General features: G+C 45.8%; 1 protein-coding gene across 1 annotated transcript; it reads right to left on the bottom strand.

Moving 5' to 3' along the window:
* Positions 1 to 885: 885 nt before the first annotated feature.
* On the bottom strand, positions 886 to 24,846 carry LOC121441270 (cAMP-dependent protein kinase catalytic subunit PRKX). Its single transcript, XM_041642411.1, has 9 exons — positions 24,574 to 24,846; positions 15,911 to 16,079; positions 11,745 to 12,008; positions 7,101 to 7,220; positions 5,309 to 5,404; positions 3,086 to 3,143; positions 2,277 to 2,354; positions 1,765 to 1,914; positions 886 to 1,549 (listed from the first exon to the last, which is right to left on the bottom strand). Exons 1-8 carry the CDS (start codon positions 24,737 to 24,739, stop codon positions 1,789 to 1,791), a joined length of 1,077 nt encoding a protein of 358 aa, XP_041498345.1. The 5' UTR covers positions 24,740 to 24,846; the 3' UTR covers positions 886 to 1,549; positions 1,765 to 1,788.
* Positions 24,847 to 25,814: the final 968 nt, after the last annotated feature.

Here is a 25,814-nt window from a genome sequence, read left to right as displayed (position 1 = left end):
TTATAAGGGTGTTTAATTTTATTTTTAGGATCAGGGGTCAAACACAGTGGGAGCATGTGCATATGTGTGATCTCCCCGTATATGTTTAGAATTAAGGCGATGTTTCCTACGCTGATTTTATATTATTTCCTACTTAATATCAAATGAAGACAGCACCTATGTGGGTCAGCGTGTGTATTCACAGGGCTTGATTATAATCTTGAGTTCTATCTCCTGTGTATGTTTGTTTGTGGTACATAACCCAGTTATTTTGCATACTCGAAAGGGCTGAGAAAGCTCAGTGAAAATATAGCTCTGTACAAACGTTCATAAAAGTTCCCAGCCCGGCCGGGCGGTGGTGGCGCACGCCTTTAATCCCAGCACTTGGGAGGCAGAGGCAGGCGGATCTCTGTGAGTTCGAGACCAGCCTGGTCTACAAGAGCTAGTTCCAGGACAGGCTCCAAAACCACAGAGAAACCCTGTCTCAAAAAACCAAAAAAAAAAAAAAAAAAAGTTCCCAGCCCGGCAGAGCAGTGGTGGTGCACACCTTTAATCCCAGCACTTGGGAGGCAGACGCAGGTGGATCTCTGTGAGTTTGAGGCCAGCCTGGTCTACAGAGCTAGTTCCAGAACAGCTAGGCCCATTACACAGAGAAACTCTTGTCTCAAAAAAAAAAAAAAGAAAAAAAAGAAAAGTAAAGTAAAGAAAAAAAAAGTTACCAGCCTAGAACCTGAGTTTTTACAGATGAACAAGGCTGGAAGAACAGGATTGAGTTTGGTGGGAAGAAAATGTCATTTACAACAGAGGAGGGAGTTGAGGGGTGGATCCTTAAAGTTCCCTTTTGGGAATGTGGATAAATTTGTATTATCATAAAAAGGCAATCTTTGCACCCAGCATGCCAAGTGGTTAATGCATTATACAAAGTTCTGGCTTAATTTTAGGAAAGGATATTTTACTGGAAACGTGTAAACTGGAAGATTGCAGAAAGTCACCTGTTTGTGCCATATTTGAAAGAGGGTCTGCAGGGCATGTGGCTTCCTGCCTTCCAAGTTTATAGTGACCAGAGAGAAACCTAACAAACAATGCACACAAATGACTGCAAAATGCATAGAAAAGCATTTTAAAAATGCATATATCTCACCCCCCCCCCTTTTTTTGCCTGCAGGGTGACAGATTTTTCAGAAAACTTGGGAAAATAAACATGTCCCAGGCATATCAAAGTATCAGTTTTGCACATTGTCTGTGCACATACACAGTGACAGCTAGAATTAAATGGGTCAAATTCAAACTTACAAAATTCAGTAGCGAAACAACAACAATAACTACACAGCACAAACACAAGACTCACAAAGAAGGGAAAAAAATCTACAATTTAACAGGTTTTACAAACTTCCCAACGGGCAGGTTTCTAGTTTTGAAATGAGGCTGGGTCCCGAGGGCAATGATCCCGTTAGCCTTGAATGGGTAGTGGATACATATACCGAATCCTTCTAGTTTTTCAGGAAAGAAAATAAAGTCAAGCAACAAAAATGGTTCTGGTCCTCGGCACTGCGTGGAATTCTTCATGCTTCTAGCAAAGAAAAAAGAAAGCGGGGGGGGCAGTTAAGGGATTGGCAATATCTACTAGTAACTGACCTGTCAATCATTTTAAGAAATCCTGCAGACTGGCTAACTCCCCATCCTCAGCTGCACAGAGTGTTATTTTCTTCGACCACATGCTAAGTTCAAGGCTATCCTTGGCTATATGACATCCTACCTTAAAATTCAGAAATACAAAAGTTTCACCTTGCAGATGTGGGTTCCCGTTCCTCAGAAATTTTTGAACGTTTCCAGTTCTTTGTCAGACACAGGTGGGGTCTTGTCCCACTCACTCTCTGGATAAGTCTCAAAGTTGGAGGTGTCGCCATCACCCGATAACTTGGGTACAATGGGTGGCTAAGGGTCACACAAAATAAATAAGGGAAGCACCATTATGCAGAAATGTGAGGAAGTCGAATACTTTTGTTGACTGACAGTAATGTTTGCATGGCTCACAGGGAATGGTAACACGAGGCAGCTGAGTGGGGCCATGCACTGCCTGTCACTCAGAATGTAAATTTTACAAGGAGGGGCTGAAGCCACCCGGGAATTGCAGTCACATGGTGTACATAAACTAATACACATACATGGAGACAATCACTAAATAAATCTCTGCCAAATTAATTTTTAAGACTGAGACACAGCAGTGGGAGCTTGGTGGATGGTTAGGCTAGGATATGGAGGGGTTCATTTAGTTTAAGGGTGTATGATAGTCCTACCTTGAGTTTCTTCTGTGGCACTGACTCCCACTCCACACCCCGGAACCATCGGTGCCGCTTGATGTCTTCTACCCCGTTCTTGAGAATAAACATATACAGTAAAAAGCTTTAGAAAAACTGTGTGTGTGTGTGTGTGTGTGTGTGTGTGTGTGTGTGTATGTGGTAGTATTTGTAAAGTCTCTCTCCAATAAAGCAGATTAAAAAAATAAGTGGCCAGATGTGGTGGCATATGCCTTTAATTCCAGCACTCTGGGAAGGAAGGCAGGTGGATTCCTGTAAAATTTGAGGTCAGTCTAGTCTACATAGAGAGTTCCAGGGCAGCCAGACTACTTGGGGAAACCCCACCTCAAAAACAAACAAACAAACAAATAAGAAAAAACAAGCAAATAAATAATAATAAAACTCTAACAAAGAATAATAAGTCAACCATGAGGAGTGTTGCAAGTCTGTCATGCCTGCTCTGGGAGGTAGAGGTGGGTGGTCACAAGTTCAAGGTGATTCTCAGCTACATAGTTTACGCCTAGCTTGGGCTACATGGAAACAGCAAAAATGGGTCGGAGAGATGGCTACTCTTGTACAGAACCCAGGTTTGGTTTGCAGCACCCACATGGTGGTGGACAACCTATTACTGCAGCAGCAGGGAAACCGGTGTGTTCTGCCCACTGTGGCTGGTGATATACCCAGGTAGTATATACACAGAATTAATAAAAACAAACAAACCACAAAAATAACGAACACTGAGCATGGTCTGGAACACCCTGATGATGTTACTATCAGTGTGCAAACTGGAACACCCTGGCATGACTCACCTTCATGCTGCCCAGGCGCCGGGTCCTATCTACCACCAGCAACTTCTTGATCAGGTCTCTGCATGAACAGAGCAGACACCACTTAGATATGGAAAATGCCAGAAACAACACAGGCACCAACCTCACCTGCACTCGCACAGTGTGTCCATAGGGAAAGCATTTGCAGGGGGCAGGGTGGGTAGGCTGCTTGCTTCCTGGGCTCCCACTCCTAACACTGACCTTCAACCCCTGACCTCTGGCTTCTGCCTATTACAAGCCAGGGCTACAGACGTGTGTAGTACCATTTACACAGTGAGGGATGAAGCCCAGGTCTCGGGGCATGCCAAGAGAGGCACCAGCACAACTCACTGAGAGAAAGGCACTCTCCCCACTGAGCCACAAGCACTCTGTCTACTGGGCTACAAGTACTCTATGCAGTGTTCAACTACCAAGTACTCAAATGGTAGAAAATTGGTACAAAATCTCTACTGATTGAAGTATAAGCACTCTCCCCACTGAACAACCAGCACCCAGCCAATTCTGCCGATAAGTACTCTGAACTACAAGCACTCCGCCCACTAAGCCACAAGCCCTCCATCCAGGGAATTTGCCCGCAACCCTTTAGCACTTATCTATCCCAGCATTGTTTCCTCCTGTATAACTGACAAGGCGGCTTTGCAGGACCACACCTGTGTTCGTTTATGCAGGTCTGTCTAGGGAGACCGAGTTTGCAGCCCCAGCACACCTGCTGAATAAAATCCCAAACACCAGCCACTCTGCTGTGTCTTTATTGTGGATAAAAGACAGAGAATGCAAAGGACAGTGAGGTGCAGTAAATCAAAGACTTGGAGAAATTAAGGCAGGGTGGAGATGGGATGCTCTGTGTGTGTGTGTGTGTGTGTGTGCGCGCACACACATACACGTGCACACAAATATCCTGCAATCCATAGCACCCATAATAATATCCAAGAGGAACTGTAGTTCAGTGGAAAGGGTGGCTGTAACACAGCGGGCGGAGAGCTTGCAGTTAAATTGGATGAGGGTTTGTCGCTCAGTGGGCAGAATGCTTATTTCTCAGTTGGTTGATTGCTTCTACTCAGTGAGTACAGTGCTCACCCGGCCCTGGGTTCCATCTGCTGTATTACATAGTCTGGATACAGGTAGCACAGATCTGTCTGTCACCCTGCCTTTGGGAGGCTAAAAGAGGAGGATCAGAAGTTCTGAACTATGTGGACCCTTCTTCCTAATTAACTAAATGAAAAAAATAAACGATTGGAGATGAAGGCTCATTCTGGTTAGAAAATGCTCAAATTTAACCACACTCAAATCAAAGAAAGTTAAAGGTATTTATATATTTTTTAACCCTTGTTTTTTCTTTTCCACTAATTTTACCATAGTCTTCATGAAATGCATGGTCAGTATGAATACTGAGCAAATGTTTTTTAAGCAACATGTTGACCTTGTATATAATAATTCTTTATGATGAATGCAATTTTATAAAGAGAAAAAGACAGAAAAAAAAGAACACTTGTGGAGCCACAGAGGTTTGCCTTTCTAGCTCAACTAATAAACCAATCTCAGCAAAATATACCATACATGTGTATGAAATTGTCAAAACATTAATAAAAATACCATATTTACACATTGAAGTGATCATGAAGAAAAGCCTAGGACCCCAGCATCTCCTTCAAGGGCCTATCTCCAATAACCTAACTTCTTCCCACTAAGCCCCTCTTTTCTTAGTGGTTCAAAAAAGAGTTTAAAAACTTAAAGTTAAAAAGTTAATAAATAGGCCTGGCACAGTGTTGTACATTTTTCATTTCAGAACTCAGGGGGATAATATCTATGAGTTCAAGCAAGGCTAGCCTCATCTACACAGCAGTACCAGGACAGCTAGGGCTACAAAATAGGACCCTCACTCAACTATAAATTAATAACTAATAAATTAGATGGATGGATAGATGGATGGATGGATGGATTGATGGACAGAGTGATCACTTATACAATTGGCTCCAAATCTGCATTAATTTCAACACATTCTATCTCAAAAGGAATGAGATATATAACAGGTCTTTCAAATATTATATTTCAGTAAAATGAAAAGCTTTCCCTTCCTGGTGGGAAAAGTGGTTGGCATATGTAATGAATCAGAGAATTTGCCAGGAGTGTGTGCTTTCAGTATTATTTCACAAAGCGCTGAAAATAAACACAGGGACAGGGCAGGAAGTCCGCAAGTGCACTTACTTAGAGGTGAAATCCAAGTGTCTGGGGAAATCTATTTTGCACGCAAGGATTTTCTGGTAAATCCCAAATGGGTTGTCATCAAAAAATGGGGGAAACCTGTTGCAGAGAGAAGTGTGTATTTTTAGCAGAATTAAACACAGAATTATGTCTACTTTGTGCCAGTTATTTTTGCTTAATGGAGGCAAAAAATAATTTGTGTCAGATGGCTCCACTGCTTGACAAACTGGCAACATGGCCATGTGAAGACAGATGGCAAGCAGATGCTCTCAGGAGGCAGTGTAGCCACAGGAAGACAGGGAAAGCATAGAGGGCCTCTGTTGATGACTTCATCCCCAGCAGGGGGTGGAACTGACCATTATAAACCTTTGAGAGGTGGGGCTTAGTAGCAGAAAGTATTGGAGATGTGCCCTTTAAAAAGATATTGGGACCCCAGGCTTTTCTTCATAATCAGTACGACATGAAAAAAATTTTATATTGATTTTAAAGCATTTCCTTGTTTGTGTGTATGTGTGTGTGTGCATATGTGTGTATCTTATGAGTTATGTTATATATTATACATTTTGTAGATATTTCAAAGAAATTATATTTCATGTATTGTACACACACACACAGACAATATGTACAAATTTTCCAGAAAACATCACTGGGACCCATTTGCACATAGGGTCTTTACCTAGAGAATGAGTGACAGATTTTGAGATGAGTTCATCCTGAGTAAGGATGACTGTAGATGTAGTAACAGTAACCTTAAGACAGAACAAATACAGAGCCATAGGAGAAGCCATGTGAAGATGGGATTGAAGAGGCCACAAAAGCCAAGCATACCAGGAGCCTCCAGGAGCTGGAAGAGTGGATGGATGCGGTAGATGAGTGGGTGGGTGAGTAGATGGATGAGTTGGGGGATGGATGACTGGTGGGTGGATGGATGGATGGGTAAGTGTGTGGATAAGTGAGTATATGGATGGATGGACAGATGAATGGATTGGTGGGCTGATGTATGAATAGATGGTTAGATGAGTATATGTATGTATATATGGGTGGGTGGGTAGGTGGATGCTCCTTCTTGACAAATCTCATACTATTTTAGTAAAATCCTCCTGCAAGCTGTTTTTTTTTAATACTTGGTTTGATCCACAAAGGATGAACTTTCTTTTATCTAGGCACCAGAGAAAAACCCGTGGGGCTGAGACAACTGTCACTTCCCCAGCAGGAGCCAGTGACTCTAGGTCTACACAGGTGAACACTGTCAGGGTATTGGCCTCCAATTCTTCCAGCTACACCTAGATCTGGGGACATCTCATTTTCTATGTTTATACAATTTTCTCAAGTGTATACTAGACTTGACAGATAATAGTGACCCTCAGGAATGACCAACCTTCCAGGCAAGTGGGAGACAAACAAAGCCCATAACTCCCACATTCTATGCATTGCCAAGAAAGGAAATTTAGGGTGGTGAAGAAACAGCACAGCATTGCCTTCCTCATCTGCTCTTCTATCACTACTACACTGTTTGACTGGTGTCATTTGTTCCCCGTGGGTACTGCTCAGCCTCATGTGTCATCCCACAAATAAGATGGATGTTACACATAGGCAACTATGAATGTCTTTGAAAATTTAAATTCTCGTTTAAGGAAACTAAATACTGGGTTTATAGAAAAATAAATACCCTCCAAATCTTGATAGTGCAGTGAGTACGTCCATGTGCCAAGTGTCAGAAAGGAGATTCAAGGTACTGTGTGGGGTGTGAAGAAGATACCGTGTGTGTCCGGTTGCATTCAGGAGGGTCACTCACCCAGACAGCATCTCAAATATAAGGATGCCCAGTGCCCACCAGTCCACGGCTCTCCCATGGCCTTTGCTCTGAATGACTTCTGGGGCAAGGTATTCCGGTGTTCCACAGAGGGTCCATGTCCTATGGGGGATGACAGAAGCAGTATCCATGAAATTTGGAAGATGCCATAACATAGGGTTGATGAAGACCAAGTTGCAAGTATGGTCACCATGAAGAAAACTGATGGGTGGCCACATAAATTGAATATTCCTACCTGAAAAAATCCAAGATGCTCCCAAATCTAAACCTTTCTGAACACCCACTGATGTGACAAGTCTAAGATTTCATGATGTGAAAGTATTTGAGGCACAAGCCATATTCACTGTGGGCAGACCCATTTTCTACACTGGGATGCTGTGTGAACTTAACTGTCAACTGACATAACCCAGAATCCCCTGGGAAGGGTTTCAGTAAAGGATTTTCTACATCAGACTGGCATGTTGGCCTAGGTAGACGAACCTGTTCCATAAAGCCAAGGAAATCCAAACTTTGGGTATTCAGCTGGTAAAGTCACACAAGCCTAAGATCAATCCACATAAGAAACAGAAGGAGAGAACGAACTGTAAAAGGCTGTCCCATGATTTCCACACCTGCATTGTGACAAATATGTGCTCAAACATTCAGCATGCACACAATAATAATGACGATGAGGATAATATAAACACTCCTGAATCTAAGCTCTTTTCCTAGTTTGTAGTCCTGGTCGGCCTCAAACTTGCCTACTCCCATGGTTGGCATGGACTACCACACCCAGCTGCCTCATCTATGGTGATAACATAAACTGACCCTGTAGTGACATGTTCTTCGCTGAATGTCTTCCTTGCATTAACTTACACATAATTTGATTAATGGACTCATGATCATTTTCTGGCCCCTGCTAGTACTGTACTCACATGAACATACACACAGATACACATAATTAAACAAACAAACAAAACTGAAGGTAGTGGAAAGCATACTAGGGAAGGAGAGGGTGGGGGATGATGGGCAAATCAATATGCAGAATCAATAATCAGTATTAATCATCTTTAACATTAGCGATGGGGCTGGAGAGAAGGCTCAGAGGTTAAGAGCACTGGCTGCTCTTCCAGAGAACCTGAGTTCAATTCCCAACAATCACATGGTGGCTCACAACCATCTGTAATGAGATCTGGTGCCCTTTTCTGGTGTGAGGGGTTAATACAGGCAGAATACTGCACATGATAATTAAAAAAATATAAAAAAATAAAGACATTAGGTTCAACCTACACATTCTTTTAAAAAAATTAGTGATGGGGCTAGGAATGTGGCTCAGTTGGCAGAGCACATGCCTGGCGTGCAGTAGGCTCTGGGTTCAATTTCCAGCATGGCATAAAGAGATGTGGAGGCGGAGGCAGGAGCATCAGGACTTCTGAGTTTTTGTTTATTTTGAGAAAACATTTCTCTATGTAACAGAGCTGGCTATCTTGGAACTCACTTGTGTAGATCAGGCCAGCCTCATACTCACAGAGATCCTCCTGCTTCTGCCTGTTGAGCGCTGGGATCAAAGGTGTGTGCCACCATACCCAGCCTTAATTTATATTTAAAAACAGCCAATTGGTGTGGAAAACAGCTGCTGACATCTGCAAACTGTAGAACATATAAGAAAATTGATTGTTTCTTTCTTCAAAAGAAAGATTCAACTAAAAAAAGAAATTAAGCTATATAATGTTTAATAAAGCCACGTGGTCAAACTCTAAAATGAAATATTATTCAGCAATGAAAAGGATGATAGGTTGGAGGGCGGCACTACATAGATAAAGAGGCCATTGCATAAGTTGGACATGAAAAGGAAAAAAATATTGCAATGATGTTGTGTGTGTATGAAGTGTGTGGGCCAGGAAGATGTAGAGCGATATGATGTATTCCAATGGGCTGTGAGGGGCGAATGAAGGGTGTGTGGAGAGGTTCATGTTTACACATGATGAAAATGTCCTGAAGCTGGGGCCATGGCAAAGTGGACAGAGCATTGGCATAGCATGCTTGAAACCCTAGGCAGATGCTCACTGGGTCAAATCACTGTGTCAAGCCTGAGAACCGTAGTTCAATTCCTGGGACCCACATGGAGACGGGAGGGCACTAACTCTTGCAAGCTGTCCCTCTGACCTATGCACCACGGCACATTTCCCCATCCAAAATAAATAAATGTAATAAATTATTTTTTAAAAAGTGGGCTTGAGCTAGGCAGTGGTGGTGTACACTTTTAATCCCAGCACTCAGGAGACAGAGGCAGGCGGATCTCTGTTTGAGGCCAAGCTGGTCTACAGAACAAGTTCCAGGGCAGGCTCCAAAAGTTACAGAGAAACCCTGTCTAGAAAAACCAAAAAAAGGGGCGGGGGAGAGGGCTTGAGAGATGGCTCAGTGAATAAGAGTATTTGTTCTTGTGATCCCCAGCATCGACGTGGTGGTGGTACAACCACCTGTAACTCCAGTTGCAGGGGACTTGACAAGTCACAGCACAAGGACTTTCCGAAAAGGACTCTAGTGGCTCAGGAAGGTTGGCAGTGGGAGGGCACAACACGAAAAACCTCTGTGCAGTGAACCAGACAGAGCAGGGAATAGATGGGGAGAAAAGTCCTGCAAGTGAAATGTACAGAAGGGACTCAGGCCCAGAATCTGTAAATAATGGATCCGGACCTGGTGCAAGGGATTGTGCAGGGATGGAACTATAGGTCATTGAGTAGAGTGCCGACAGCTTTGTGGGTGGGAAGCGTGTAGCTGAATAGATAGAGCGCTTGCCTAGCAGACACAGGGCCCAGGTTCTAGTCCCAGTGGAAACAGGACATGAGATGCGCACCTGTCATCTAAGCACTCGGGAGGTTAAGGCACAAGGATCAGGAGTTCAAGCTCATCCAGTTTGGGGTGCACACACACCCTTTGCCTCATACCCCATCCCGATGGAATACACTAGGAGCCAGTCAGTCACTGGCTCCTGTGTGCTTCTGGGCTCATTAACTCAGATTTCGATCCTTGTAGCCTGACTCAGTTAGAACAAGATCAGGGTAGATAGAGCACAGTAGCTGAGGAGGCCACAGGTAACTGGACCTGAGAGAGCTCCACTTACCGGGCTGAAAGCTGAGTCTTTCTGTGTCTGCCCCAGGCTGGAGGTTTGCATGCCTTAGGTGGAAATTTCTACAGCCTTGGGCCTGACTTCTTTCTACAGCCTTGAAACTCTCTACAGGCAATCCGTTTTTTTTTTTTTTTTTTTTTTTTTGCAAAAATACCCCAATGGTTGTCTGGTTGGTCAAGGGTATTTAGCATACTCTGCTAGTATTGGGACCACAGAGAATCTGTCCCCAGCACAGAGATACCCTGCTGAGGCTGCAAAGTGCCTGATTTCCTCAATGTGAAGCCTTCTCCCCCCACCCCCACCCCCACCCTATGGCTTAACAGGAATGTGACACCATCTTCTTCATTACCTACGAGGGGCTCCCTTAGCCCTGAGCAGAGGACCCTAAGGAAAGAGTTCTATAAATAGAAAACACTAAGATGGAGGCTGGAGAGGTGGCTCAGCCTTAAGAGGGCTGGCTGCTCTTGCAGAGAACCTGGGTTCAGTACCCAGGACCCACATGACTGCAGGCATTCACTTGTAACTCCAGTTCTAGGGGATCCAATGCTCTCTTATGATCTCTGTGGGTAACGCATGTGCATGTATGTGCACGTGCATGCACACACACACTCACTCACACACATACAATACATCTTGAGGCAAAAAAATACATTAAAAATCAAACTGCCCTCTAGCGGTGCTGGCGCACGCCTTTAATCTCAGCACTTGGGAGGCAGAGGCAGGCGGATCTCTGAGAGCTCAAGGCCAGCCTGGTCAACAATGTTCCAGGACAGCCAGAGCTGTTACACAGAGAAACTCTTGAAAAACAACAACAAAAATGGAACTAACATGTTACCTAGCTATAGTATCCCTGAACATATGCTTGTGTGTGTAAAATCTACATGTATGTGTATATCTGTAAGCATACATACATGTATGTAAACATATAAACTGCACAAATGTACATGTAATATAGATATGTATTTAAATATATTTGCATATGCACATATATTCAAATACAAAGTTATTCTCACATGGACATTATTACAATTTTCCAGAACAAAATTCAACCACTCTGATAACAGAATGATTTTCTCCTTTGCTCACAACCTGGACACCACCACTCCCAAAGTTGTACACTGGGTGTGGACTGCTTCCCACAGACTCAGGTATTTTAACACTTGGTGCCCAGCAGGGGGTGAGCTCAGGGTTTGAGAACCCTGCCTTATTTCCTATTTTCTCTTCCTGTATGTGGCTGCAATGTGAGCAGCTGCCCTCTACACATGGTCCTATTGGCACGTGATCCCATGATGGAACCAGGAACCAACTAATATAAGCCCATTCTTCCTTAAAAAACTTTTTTAGGAGTGTTTAACAACATTAGTAAGAAAATAATAGGATACCCAATTAGATAGATGGAGGGAGGGGTGCATCACACCAGAGCCTACTGTGCATTCTGCTTATGTCTGTTCACCCACCTAAATCAAACCTTCAATTGTCGATCAACCTCCGATGACCCTGTGATTGTTCCCACTCACCTATCCACCAGCTTCTTCGAGAAGCCAAAGTCAGTGAGTTTGATGTGCCCTTCCCTATCTAGAAGGATATTTTCAGGCTTTAGGTCCCTGTACACGATCTCTTTGGAGTGCAGGTACTCGATGGCACACACGATCTCTGTGGAGTAGAAGATTGCTGCAACTGAGGAGAAGTGGCCACGGTTCCTCAGGTAAGTGAACAGCTCACCACCAGGCACGAACTCCATCAGCATGTACAGGAAGCGGTTGTCATGGCCAGTCCAGAACCTGCAAGATGCAACAGAGTGCATGATGGGTGTTGAGGTAGGTGCTCAGATGTAGATGCAGATGGATGTTGGTGATTGATAGATACGGATGGCAAGACATGTGTGCAGACTCTGGATATACAGAGGTAGATGTTCCCGTTAATATACTGGTGTATACAGACACTAACATGTGTCTATATACAAATATCAAAGTATAAATACAGATATAAAGATAAATACACAAAAAGGTGCAAACATATGTATGTGCCCTGGTTATCTTTAACTGTCAACGGTACGGCAAAGAACTTTCTTTATCAGACTGGCCTGTTGTATAAATACAGATATAAAGATAAATACACAAAAAGGTGCAAACATATGTATGTGCCCTGGTTAGCTTTAACTGTCAAGGGTACAGCAAAGAACTTTCTATATCAGACTGGCCTGTGGGCATGTCTGTGAGGAGGTTCTTCATTCAATTGATTGATGAATGCAGATCATGCCCACTGTGGGTGACACCATTCCCTAGCTGCAGTAAGATGTGCTGTCACCTTCGACACAGCCTGGAGTAACCTAGGTAGGATCTTAGTGAGACATTTCCCACATCAGACTGGCCCGTGGGTATCTGCAGGGAGTTGATGACTGACATGGGAGAACTTGCCCACTGTGGAGAGGGCTTCTTGTGCTGGATGAAAACTTTCTGCTTCTGCTTGCTCTGCCTTACCTCCAAGATGGGGGGGGGGTATGGTGACAGAGAAGTGAAAGCCAAGTTAACCCTTAGAGACTCTCAGTCCCTTTGCGTCACTGTTTTATCATAGCAACAGAGTCAAAGCTGGCCAGTAAGAAATGAGGATGTTTGATTAAGATGCCCGATGTCAGTTCACCTAATGGTAAGGTTGTGCTTAGATGGACTGTGGCTGCAGGTTGATGTTAGGATGTCTTAGGTTGCTATGTGAGGACAACCTGAGGGTGAAGTTCGCAGGCAGAGTATGTGCTAAGCCAGTGTTGCCCTAGGTGGGACCTTCACCAACACCCTGATCTTAACCAAAACTATGTATGTATTATGTATGTATGAACATATGCATGTGTGTGTATGTATGTATGTATGTATGTATGTACCTTTCTTCTATTTACCAATCATCTATTATCTAGCTATTTAACCTATCCATCCAACCATCTATCTTGTCTACCATCTATCATCTATCCATTATCCATCCATCATTTATCTTTAACTATCATTTATATCATCTATCTACTAATATCTATCTACTAATATCTATCTACTAATATCTATCTACTAATATCTATCTACTAATATCTATCTATCTATCTATCTATCTATCTATCTATCTATCTATCCCTCTCTCTCTTCCCCTCCCCCCGCCAAGTAACTCTCCCAACTACCACAAGGTTTTCATCCAAAAACATCACTGCTTTCCACGCGCACAAAGCAATGTCTACAGATCACTCTCTGACTATAATCCCCTAGGATGGGAGGCTCCTCTAGACACCTGCTGTATTGTGTCCGGAGACACTGGGCCTTTCAGAGATTATAGTTCATACCTCTCCAAAAATTTACTCTACTCAAGGCTTCATTCCTGGTTAGATCTCTGTGTGTATATCCCTCTGACATAAAAGGAATGGTTGTACAAGAAGAGAGATCATGGTCTCCAATCAGAGCACAAATTTTCTGTGTCAAGTGACAGCACACTCTCATCCTACCTGGGGATGGTGCCGCCTGCAGTGGGCAGATCCCTACATCAGTCATCAATCAGAACACTCCCACAGACATGCCCACAGGCTGATCTGAAGTGGAAGATGCCTCAGTGAGACCTTTTTGGGTTGTGTCAGTTGGCAGTTGAAACAGGACATTTTCCCTGTACTTTGGGAATGGTGCCACCCACAGTGGGCTAAGTCTAATACCAACTCTTACTAAAGCCATTTGCAAATAAGCCCAGATCCCTGCAGCAATACAAACTGAGAGTCCTATCAGCTGTTTGAAGCCATTCTCATTATGCATCCCATGTCTGTTCAAGACAAACAGACTACTCCACGTTCACAGCTGACACACGCAAGCAGGATGATGACCCTGAAGATCTCCAGCAGCATGCACATCATCCTTGAAAGTTCAAAGGCCCGACTAAGTTGTGTTCCCACAGCTGGGCAGATACACGGCATGTTCTGCCAGGCTGTAAGTACTCCAAGTCCCTGTAACACTAAGTGAACTTTAACCTAGCTCTTAACCTGCCTGTTGAGTCCTATGAATGCAAAATATATAAAAGCAAGAAAAGATTCCTATAAGGAATGTGTAGTCACACAGGAGTGGGTGGAGATGTCTAGTCTGACTTAACCACTCAGGATTCATCCTTCCAAAATTTCTGTGTTAAAAGTCTGCACACCCAAGACCTTGGGACAGGACTGTGTGTGGAACCGGGTCTTTATGGGGAAACAGGTAGAATGATGTCTCTGGGATAGATTTGACTTAACAGGACTGAGTCCTCATAAGAAGGACTGGGACAGATACAGAGGGATGAGCCTTAGTTGGTGTTTCCACCAAGAGGAACCCATTTTGGCTAATATTTAAGTTCATGTATAATTTAAGGTCCTTGTGTTTTACATTTTTAAAAAATACTTCTCTGTATTTTATTTATATCTGTGTGTTTAAGTGTGTACATATATATGTGTGTGTGTACATATAAGAGTACAGCAGACACAGAGGCCAGCAGAGGGCATAGGATCTCCTGGAATTAGAATTATAGAGGACTGTGTGTTGCAAGGTGAGGGTTGGGAATTGAACTGGGGTCCTCTGCAAGAGAAGCAGATGCTTTTAACCACTGAGTCCTCTCTCCAAACTCTGATACTCTAATTCTATGCTATTCTAATGAATTTTGACTATAGTGTACATCTATGATGTTCTAACAAGATGGAACACTCTAGAATAACATGACTATCATGTGGTGGTATTTCAATGATGTCATGCCGGGTAATTTACCCTCTCCTGGGCTCACGGGACAGTCATACTTGCTGAGTTCCAGCAGGAGACCTTGTCTCAAACTCTTAGTGCGAACTAAGTAACAATGGCAGATGTTATCCTTTGATCTCCACATATATATATAGACATATATATGTGCACATATATATATATAATATATTTTACATAAATGTGTATATATTTCTAAAATACAAAAAAGGGTTTTAACATTGATAAAAATCACCAGTTGAGTTTTAGATGAAAATTATGAATGAATAATTAGGTTACTCTGTCATCTTGACTAGATGCTGTAATAAAAGATCCAGGTCTTTGACTTCTACAGGTGCATCATATTGAAGAAGAGATTGATATCAGCATCACAAGGCCTATTCAGGTCACACAAAAGGAGTTGTTATAAAAATTCATAGGTTGAGACTAGAGGGATGGATCAGAGGTTAAGCACACTTGCTGCTCCTGTGGAGGATGCAACTTTGCATCCCAACACCTGGCTGGGCAGTACACAACTACCCAAAACTACAGTTCCAAGGGGATATAGCACCCTGTTCTGGCCTCTGTGGGTATGATTTGGATGTGCACAGTCATGCACAATTAAGAAGAAATCAAGACAAAACCCGGGTAGCATCTCCTACCTCATACCTCTGAGCTACAAGCACTCTATTAGGTGAGGGCAAGCACTCTTCCCACTGAGCTACAAGCATTATATTAGCTGGCTGCAAGCACTCTATCCTCTGGGCAACAAACTTTCTCCCTGCTGAGTTACATGCAATCAGTCAACTGGACTACAAGTGCTCTACCCACTGAGCGACAAGCTCTCTATCATGTAAGCTGCAAGCATTCTACTCACTGAGCTACAGCCAGCACCTTCCCGATAATGCTCCCTTGAGAGAATAACCTTGCAGAAGTGGGGAGCTAGAAAGAAGGAGCCAGGAACTCACAGCTTAACAAGGAAGGGATGGTTGATTTCCTTCAGAACTGCCTTCTCATTCTGCACATGCTGCTCCTGCTTCAGGCGGATGACATCCGGGATGCTCATAATCTTCAAGGCATAGTACCTCCTGCCTGTCTTCTCCTTCACCAAGTTCACGCGGCCGAATGTTCCGGTGCCTTAAAGAAAACAAAGCAGCCAGTCAAATCTCCCCTCAATCAGGAAAAGCATACATATCTGAGAAATGAACACCATATTGACCTGGGACCTGAAAGCTGGACACAGGGAGAGAAACTTACTTGAGCACTGAGGACTTTATGCATATGTTTTTATACACAACTGTCAATTAAGCAGCCAGGGAAATGGCTCTGAGGGTAAAGGGCTTGCATTGCAAACCTGATAACCTGAGATCAAATCTAGACACCCATGTAAGGCAGGGCGGGGGTGGTTTAAACTCACTCAACAACTTTCCTATGATGTCCACAAGGATGCTATAATATGCAACCATACATATAGTAATAATAATGACTAAAACTTAAAAAAATAATTGTCTGCTATACGTATTGGAGATTGTATTTCAAGTCGGCCATGATTTAAACACTGTCACGGGAAGAGCCCAGATGCTAGACTCTGCAACTCCTAGTGGGGTACGTTTTTTGTTTCTCAAGACAGAGTTTCTTTGTGTAGCCTTGGCTGTCTTGGAACTAGCTCTGTAGAGCAGAACTGACCTCAAACTCACAGAAATCCACCTGCCTCTATCTCCCGAGTGCTGGGATTAAAGGCCTGTGCTACCACCACCTGACCTGGTGGGGTAATTTTAATCCTAGCTCTCTCTATTTACCACCTCTTCCTCGGTCCTCCACCTCTATCACATCCCTTGTTTCCTCTCATTCCTCCAGTTCTTCCTGGAGCTTCTGCTCCGCTTCTTGAATCTCTCTGCTCTTCCTGCACTTTCTTCCTCCATCCACCCCTCAGCTGCCTCTGCTCTTTTATCTCCTCATTTTTTCCTCTCCCAACAGCATTTGCCCTCTCCTAATTCTTCCTTTCCTCATCTTTCTCCATCCTCATCTCTAGCTATGCCCCTTTTGTTCCTTTCCTTTTCCAGCTCCATATCCATCTCTTCCTCTCTCTCCTCTCACTCCTTCTTTTCTGTTTCACTCTATGTACTAAACCATCCACCCCCACTCCCAATTTATTCATCCATTCACCCATCTAACTACCCACTCACACTCCCACATCCTGGCATTTTTTTATAGACAGGGTTTCTTTGTGTAGCCCTGACTGTACTGGAACTCACTCTGTAGACCAGGCTGGCCTCAAACTCAAGAAATCCACCTGTCTCTGGCTCCCAAACGCTGGGATTAAAGGTGTGTACCATCAATACCCAGCCCCCATCTCAACTTTTAATTAAACACAGTTGCTTTCTGCCTTATGATACTTCAACATACAGTGCTTACCCTTATAATGTAGTAAAGAAAAGGCAAAACTCACTGGATGGTGTTGGTGCACACCTTTAATCCCAGCACTTTAGAGGCAGAATTAGGCAGATCTCTGTGAGTCCAAGGTCAGCCTGGTCTACAGAGAAAGCTCCAGAATATCCAGGATAGCTACAGAAACCAACCCTGTCCTCAACCCCCTGCTTCCAAAATAAAAGAAAAAAAAGAAAGAAAAGAAAAAGCAAACCTCATAAAATCCCAATCTCTGCAAACATGCAGGATGTTCCCCACAGCAAGGTAGAGCTAGGCACAGGACCAAGAAAGACACCCACCCACCCACAGTTAGACCGTGGGCTGAATAGCCCAATGACCAAGAGAACCATGTTCAGCACCAAAGTTGTATTAAAGGGGGAAAAGGCATGCTTTGTCATGCCCAGTCTCAAAAACACTTCTTTTGACTTCTGCTATCTTAGCTTAAAATAAATTAATTAGGATATAAAATGGATCTCTGTAGCTCTGTTATTTAGAAAAGGATGCCAACCAATCAGGAGACACCTGTCACAGAACACACAGGACTGGAGGGGGCACAGAGAGTCAAAAGTGATCCTGAAGTCAGGACTGGCCTAGAGTGGATCAGATGGGAAAAGTGGGTGGGAGTATTTTCATACACTTTTCCAGAGAGGATTGGGGTAAGCATGCTCCAAATGTTCTTAGAATAACCTCAGCAGGGTCTGCCCCAGGCTATCCTGAATATGGGGCTCACTGAAGTGGGGGGGTCACTGAGGTGGGAAATCCCACCCTGAATGTGGGCATTATCATTCCTTCGCTGGGGTTCCCGGATTAAAGGAGGAGGAGAAAGACCTGAGTCCCAGTGGTCACCTCTCTCTGCTCCTGACATTTATATTCCTGTCTCCATGATGGACTGGCACCAGTCTGGGACACAATAAATCCTCCTCCCTTAAATTTTGATTATCAGGCATTTTGTCGCAGCAATGAGAAAAGCAAGTGCTGCGACACTAGAACCCTGTGAGTGTTTCTGATTGGTGGGGGACACATCACTTTTGTGTGAGCAGAACCTGACAGATGCACTGTGATGTGCAGTCCACGGCATGGCTTCTGCGTCAGATGGCTGCCGACCTGTTTCCTTCACACTTGTGCCTGCGGCTTGTGGGTACAGAGGCAGCTGGTGGTGTTGATTACACAGAGCAGGGGAGCTGCAGAGGCAAAGCAGCTGAGAAACCTAACACCGTGGAAAAGCACAGTGCAACAGAGCGCCAACTGCCAGAAGCTGCCAGAACAAAGACAACAAGAAAGTACCAGAAACTCCCAGGGCAAGGTGCTGTTTACTGCCTAGTGGGAGAAACTTAGCTCATCAGGGACGTGTCATTGAATGGGGCACTGGGACTCCAGTCTCCTCTTCTGTTTCCTGACCACTATGTAGTGAGCACCTCTGCTCTACCACATGCTCCCATGATGCTCTGGGTCACCACAGGTCCAAAGCAATGGAGTTATAGACAGACACATTTGAGACCAGGCGCTAACACATCTTTATAATTTTATTATGTCAAGGATTTTTTTCCACAGCAATGGAAAGCTAGCTAATACACATTGCACACCATTTTTCAAAGTCTGTAGAAGGAATTGTGTTGTCACTGGATCCGGTTGTTTGCCCCTATACAACCTCCACCCCTAATCCCTTGGTTGTAAACTACAGCATACCCACAATCACTCAAATGTATGTTGTTATCTGCCCATCCCAGTGAATGCCCCAGCATCCCTATGTGATAAAAAAAAAATCACTCCATCTTCGATGTTTAAGCCCCAGTCATTAACACCAGTCACTCTAGCACAGTCCCTTGACCTGTAAAGTGACTCCCAGGTCACAGGGGCAGTGAGGTAACAAACATCACCACCCAAATTAATTGTACACCATTTTATAGTCTTTACACACTTCGAGGTTGCCCTCTATGCCACAAGGATGAGTGGCCTCCTCAATTAAAAAAATGACTACCTCAGAGTAGGAAGATGCTGCCCACACCCTGTGCACACTCTACAAATGGTAGTCAAGTGCCCCATCCATGGATGATACCTGGAAACTTCCAGAAGTAATTCTCTGTATGACTGGCATGGGGGAGGGATGAATTTTTATGTAATAGGCTCCCAGGGTGGCGGACACAGATGTTACATGAAAGTGGCCCAGATGCCCAGAACCAGGTATCAGTAACCAATGGGGTGCAAGTAGGGACAATCCCAGTAGGCTGTGTAGAGGCATGCAGGTTCTTTCCCTTTTCGCCATCATATTGGAATATGGTGATTCTTGTCCCAGGTCAAATATAGCACATTATGTGTTCAAAGAGCTGGGCGGTATGGATGGGGGTGCAGCTCAGTGCTGGAGTACGTGCCTGGCACAAATGAGTCCCCTGGCCATATCCCCAGCACCTAGCACAATAACAATAATGATGATGATAATAACACTAATAAGATTTTTCTTGGACTGGGTGTGTAACTCAGGGGAGTGCTTGCCTAGCATACACAAGGTCCTAGGTTCCATCCCTCAAAAATAATAATAAAAAAATTTCCCCACATTCCATTCCTAGCCTCACAAAAGGAAAATAAACAGAAGAGTGGACTGGAAGTACAGCCCAGAATATTCCTGGAGGAGCCAAGTGTCGGGTATATCAATGTGTCATTAGCACTGATGGCCTTCCATAAGAAGAGCCAATCTACTAAGCCACAAGTACTCTTCCCACAGAGTTAAAAGCACTTTATCAACTGAGTTACACCCTCAACCTCAGGAGAAAATCTTTTTAAAATAAAGGAAGTGTGATGACCTGATGGCTATTTCAGACAGGAAATAAAACTGAAAGTAATATATTTGGTGTAGCACACATGAAGCCCTGGGCTCAATCCCCAGCTTTGCATAAACTTGGCCTGGTGAGGCAGGCTTTAATCCTAGCACTTCTGAGGTAGGGACAGAAGGATTAACAGTGGTTTGAGGACACCCTGGACTATACAGTGAGTTCCAGGAAAGACTGAGCTACAAGGGGAGACTCAGGAAGCAAAGGGGGAGGAGTGAGGAGACTTAAGAGGGAGAAGGAGGGGATTGTCTTAGTGTAAATGAGATTCTATATTCAATGCCCAGTATTTCAAAGATAAAATAAAATGAAAATTTGAGTGAATACAGAGAAAGCCCCAGTAAGCTCAACTTCTCCAGATAATGAAGGTACTGTCCTAAGAGTGTGGTCAGACTCAGCGTAGAGCACCCAGGCTTAGGGGTGACTGAAGCAAGAAGCACGGGCCTGTGTGACTGACGTTGTGACAGGTTCTTGCTTTCCTCCTTCTGGGTGGCATCCCAGTCTGGCCCCAGTCCTAAAACAAAAACATCCTGAAACTCACTCTAGAACCACCTTCACAGTGATACAGGACAAGTGCCTCTGAGAGAGGGACAACAGAGTGTCACCTTTGGTGATTCGAGAAAGGATGCCAGTGGCTGAGGAGATGGACAAACACACAGCTAAGGGTTGAGGATACCTTAAGTCCTAGGAGAGTTTTGAGGAGTAAACAGTCAGGAAAAGAAATCTGAAAGAATAAATCAAGTCAGTGAACAATTCAAAATGCCTGCCAAGAGGTGGGATTCGAGATGGTGCATGTAGGTTATTTAAGATGAAGCAGGCCAGGTAGAATTCAAGATGATGAAGGTAGGTTCAGTTAAGATAGTACAGGGTGGGTGGCTTTCATGAAGACGCACATAGGTTCAAGTCAAAATGGCACAGGGTTGGTGGACTCCAAGATGGCACATATAGGGTCAAGCCAAAATGGTAGAGGTTGGGTGAGATTTAAGATGGCGGAAGGTGGGCGGGGTTCAAGATGATGCACATAGGGTTAAACCAAAATGGCACAGGTTGGTGGAGTTTAAGATGGCATGGGGCGAGTAGATTCACCTGTTGGTCTCCCAACAAACACAGGAGTGTAAGGTGTAAGTGCATCAGCCCCACCACTCACAGGCCCCAGGGAGGACCCTTCCTATCCAGTTCAGCTCCTGGGTGCTTCAGCCAGACACATCCCTCTACCCTATGATCCTTCACTCTCCATCGGGGGCAGATGCTTGGCTTGAATGACAATGAGCCCCACCCCTAGAAACCACAAGGAATTAGAAGGTGGTGCTCAGGGACTTGGTGCTGTGGCGAGGGGCTTTGTGCAGTGTGTCTGTCTTTAGGAACTTTGCAAAGATCTATGATGAGACTTCCCTTTCCTGTTTAGGATGGGACTGCTCTAGAAGGAGCTGGAGGCCTTCGAGGTACAATGTGGGTAAGTATATATTTACATATCCATGAATGTTATGCAAATCTCACATCTTACTCCTCTAGTGCTAATCAGGCAAGTGACAGTGAGGCTGGGGCTTGTGGAGGGGACAACATAATGGACACAGGCGCATGACACAGCTGCTCTTATTTCATCCACAGGCATGAATGCTTGTGACTGACAGTATTGACTGGTGATTGACTGAATGAGTTTCTGAATGATATTTTTCCTTTTTAAGCACTCTGGGTCCCCATCCGTGTCCAAACACCTCCCTCCTCAACGTAATTACCTGAAGTGTCTTCTAGATGGCTCTAGATATGGATTATTGTTACTATGGACGACCAGGTGCCTACTCCCCCTCAACAATTCCTCTCTAGTGTATAATAAGGTGCTAGCCTGTTGGTGATCGGAAAGACAGCTAGACATGTGACCATACATCTTAGTAGACTCCCACCCAGACAGAGCTCCTGCCCTAGCAGTACTGAGAATTTAACACCAAGTTTCAGATTTAACACCGGCTTTCATAAAGCCAGCCAGGAAGGTGCTGAACAGTAAACTGAGGCACAGGTGACAGCTCAGAACACAAGGCATCACCCCCGAGTCCAGGGAAATGAGTGCAGAAGTCCAGCCAAGCAGAGGGGGCCTGTTACGCAAATTTAGATCTGAGATCCACTGAGCTGCAAGCACTCTGCCCGCTGAGCAGTAGGCAGTCTACCCACTGAGTCACAAGCACTCACCCACGTAGCTATACTACTCTATCCACTGAATGGAAGCACTGTATCAACTGAGCTACTCTACCCACGGAGCTATAAATACTGTCCACTGAATCACACAAAACCCTATCTGCAGAACCACAAGCAGTCTTCCCATTGGGCTGTAAGAACTATTCCACCTAAGCTACAAGCACTGTACTCACGGAGTCACATCTTCAGCCTGGAATGAAATGAATTTGAGGTAGGAGGCAATATCATCAATATTTATTTTCTGGAGAATGCAGAGTAGGGCGTGTGCTGGGGACTGACTAGGGATGCAGGAGTCGCCTGGTGAGCTCTAGAGTACTCTTGTGAGCGTGGGGGTGGCTCCCTGTGGATTTGGGTGGTGTGTACTTGTAGGCACCTGCAGCTCCAGGCCAGTCTAGTCTACACAACAAGCACCAGGACAGGCAGGACTACACATGAAAGCTCTGTCTCAAACACCCCCAGAACACCATGTTTGTCATAGTCACAGTCTAAACTTATATGAGTCCTCAATGATGAGAGTTCTTGTAGCTTAGTTAAGTGTGTGTATATAAAATAAAAGGCTGACTGGGGAGAGGGGAAGCTGACATGTGCACACACCGAGGTCCTTCTAGAAGACTCGGAGGGAACAAGCTCACAACAGAGAAAGGATGTAGGATTCAGGATGTGACACGGCCCAGGGAGGCTCCCAAGATGCCCAATGGGGTCCAATGGGAGACCCAGTGGGCCTGAAAGAGGGCTTAGTAGGTGAAGAGGCTTGCTGCCAAACCCAAGAATTTGAGTTCAATACCCTGGACCAACTTGGTGGAGGGCAGAATAACAGATGTCTGTAAATTGATCCCTGACCCCCACCCTGCCCATATGCGGAGCAGTAAATAAGTGAATTTAAAAATTAACAAAGAAGCCAGGAGTGGTGGTATACGAATTTAATCCTAACACTTGGGAGGTGGGATCATCTCTAGGTTCAAAGCCAGCCTGGTCCACAGAGTAAGTTCCAGGACAGCCAGGCCTATGTAGAGAGTCCTTGTCTCCAAAAAAGAAAGAAAAGGGTGGAGAACCAGTTGAAGTGTTGAGTGTCCGTGAGTCCCTATGGTCCCAGCACTGGGAAAGCTAAGACAAGAGGATTGCCTGAAGTCTCCAGTGGGCTTGGGCTATGCAGTGACTTTCAGTTCAAACAATATCTCAAAAACAAGGGCGGGGGCTCGGTTCGCAGCACTATATAACCAATCTGCGGTGGAGTAGGGCCGCAATTTCAGCACTTAGAAAGGATTGGCAGGGGAATGTGCACTTTAAGGTCATCTTGAGCTACACAGTGACAGTAAGGTCAACCAGGGCTACATCATAATAAGTAAAAGACATTCACAGGGGCTCCGTTTCCTTCAAAAGTCAATCAAAAGCCGGTTTCCTCCAAGCTGGAACCTTGATCAAACTCGGGTCACAAACTTCTTTACCCACCAAGCCATCTCTCCAGCCCGGCTCAGAAGGTATTAATCCTCCTTCAAGCCTAGCGCGGAACCCCGACTTGACTCCCTCAACCTAGGCACTGAACCCCTTCTAACACCAGGGTGCACGAAGAAGTCTCTAGCATCTGTGCCAGCAGAGGACGCCAATCCCGCCCTTCGTCCCTCCTCCAGGAACACTTTCCTAAAAATCAACACACTGGGCGTAACTGTCCTAGCGACCGAGGTCTCCGAGATGCCCCAGACAGACTTGAGAAGCTGCTGCCCACGATACCTTGCGTGATCCCAGCCCCCTCATAGCATCCCGGCCCGTGAGGGAAGCCACCGACTTCTCGAGTAACCTGGAGGGTCACGGGGAGACCAAACTAGGAGCCACTAAAGAAAAACCTAGACCCAGGCACACAGGGGATGCGGGGAAAACATCGGCATAGCTGTCCCTGAAGGGTCCTCCGGAGGTGAACCCCACCAGGTGTCCACACTAGGGAGGCTGGATTCGACCCCGAGGCACCCTAGGGCCCAAGCGGGTGCGCAAGCGCCAGAGAGGCCGGGCGTGGTGTCCCCGGGGTGACTGGCACCCCAGCAGGGAGCCACCGAGTCCCCAAGGTGAAGTCACCCTCCTTAAAGCTCTGTGACGTAGGGCCGCCCCATTTCCGGAGACCGTGTACTGAAATGTGTGGGAGATAAAAGCCCCAGGGTCGCAGGGGACCCTTGCGTCCCGACACGCGAGTTCTCACTCACCCACTGTGGCCACGGTGTCCCAGTTTTGTAGCGCGTGTCCAGCTTTCTGCGGAGGCGACGTCCTGGTCGGGGGGTCCCCAACTGGCGCCGAGACCTTGGCATCCTTGGGGTCGTCTTTGGGCGCAGGATCCTTTTCGGTCGCCGCGGCCCCCGCGGGCGGCTCCATGGGGCGGGAGACGCACCGTGAGACGGGGGCGCAAAGGCAGCCTCGGCATCAGCAGAGGCAGCGCACACGCGTCCCGGCTCCCACAGCCGTAAGGACAATGGAAGCGCGCGCAGCGGGGCTCAGAGCGGCGGGAACCGGTGGGACGCGCGTGGGGTCCGCGGGACAAACGCCAATGGCAACGCTCTTCATTCCAGGCGGAAGCCGGCTGGGCGGGGACCGGTCTACGCCGGCGGGGGGGGGGGGGGGGGGGGCGGGACGACGTGATTGGGGAGGTGTCTTCCTCGCGCTCCGCCCTTCCGCCTACCCCGAGATGGGAGGAGCCGGGTTGCAGCCCCGCCCTGCCTGTTACCTTCGGAGCCCACGGGATGCGCCTGTACCAAAGTAAATAGAACGAGGGGGATGCTCGGGGGTCCCGGCTCACGTCTCCCCGCCCCCCCCCCCCCCCCCACCCCCCGGCAGGAAACGAGAAGATGCGCAGGAACTTCCGGCTGACATCCGTGGATGTTCCTGGCAGAGCCCAAGCGGTGGAGAGGTGGAGGCACCAGGGGAGGAGTCCAGGTGGGGCACGGCTTCCAGGAGTTTCCCGAGGACGACGATGCTGTCGGGCGAACACCGCAAGCGTCTTGCAGCCCCCACTGCCCCCCCCGAAAGTTCCTGCTCCCCGTGGACCCGCGACACCTGCTGATCCTGAGCCCGAGGACTCCTGGGTAGACAGGGTTTCCAGGGACCTGTTAAGTGGTATCATACACGATTGGGCTCGCCGGGATTGCTAAGAACACGGTACTTTTCAGACCACAGCAGCCACCTGCAAAGCCTGGGCAGAGTTTCTCAGAGCCTGGCATGCAAAGAATGCGGTTTCCCCGGCTGCTTAGAGCATGCGCGTGGCAGAGTCCTGCTTTAGCTAGGAGACACAGTCCTGAGAGACACAGGGACGAAAGGGGCCCAGAAACAGGGATAAAGATCATCCACTCAGTAGCAGGTGCCCTGCTGGAGCCTGTGGGTGGCAGGTACATCTGATTTTGAAAGCAAGGAAGTCTGCTGGGTTTTTTTTTATTGTTTAACGTTGAGAACAATA

Source organism: Microtus oregoni, unplaced genomic scaffold, assembly GCF_018167655.1.
Source record: "Microtus oregoni isolate MIOR12 unplaced genomic scaffold, Mior012 000074F_007, whole genome shotgun sequence".
Classification (NCBI taxonomy): Eukaryota; Metazoa; Chordata; class Mammalia; order Rodentia; family Cricetidae; genus Microtus; species Microtus oregoni.
Note: the sequence above shows the minus strand (reverse complement) of the source record. Positions and strands in the feature narration are given on the sequence as shown.

Coding starts and splice junctions, on each gene's coding strand:
- LOC121441270 (XM_041642411.1), bottom strand. CDS start 24,739: ATGGAGCCGCCCGCGGGGGCCGCGGCGACCGAAAAGGATCCTGCGCCC. Junction 12,009..15,910: donor CATCCCTTCCTTGTTAAGCT/GTGAGTTCCTGG, acceptor TGCATCTTGCAG/GTTCTGGACTGGCCATGACA. Junction 2,355..3,085: donor GGCGCCTGGGCAGCATGAAG/GTGAGTCATGCC, acceptor TTTATTCTCAAG/AACGGGGTAGAAGACATCAA.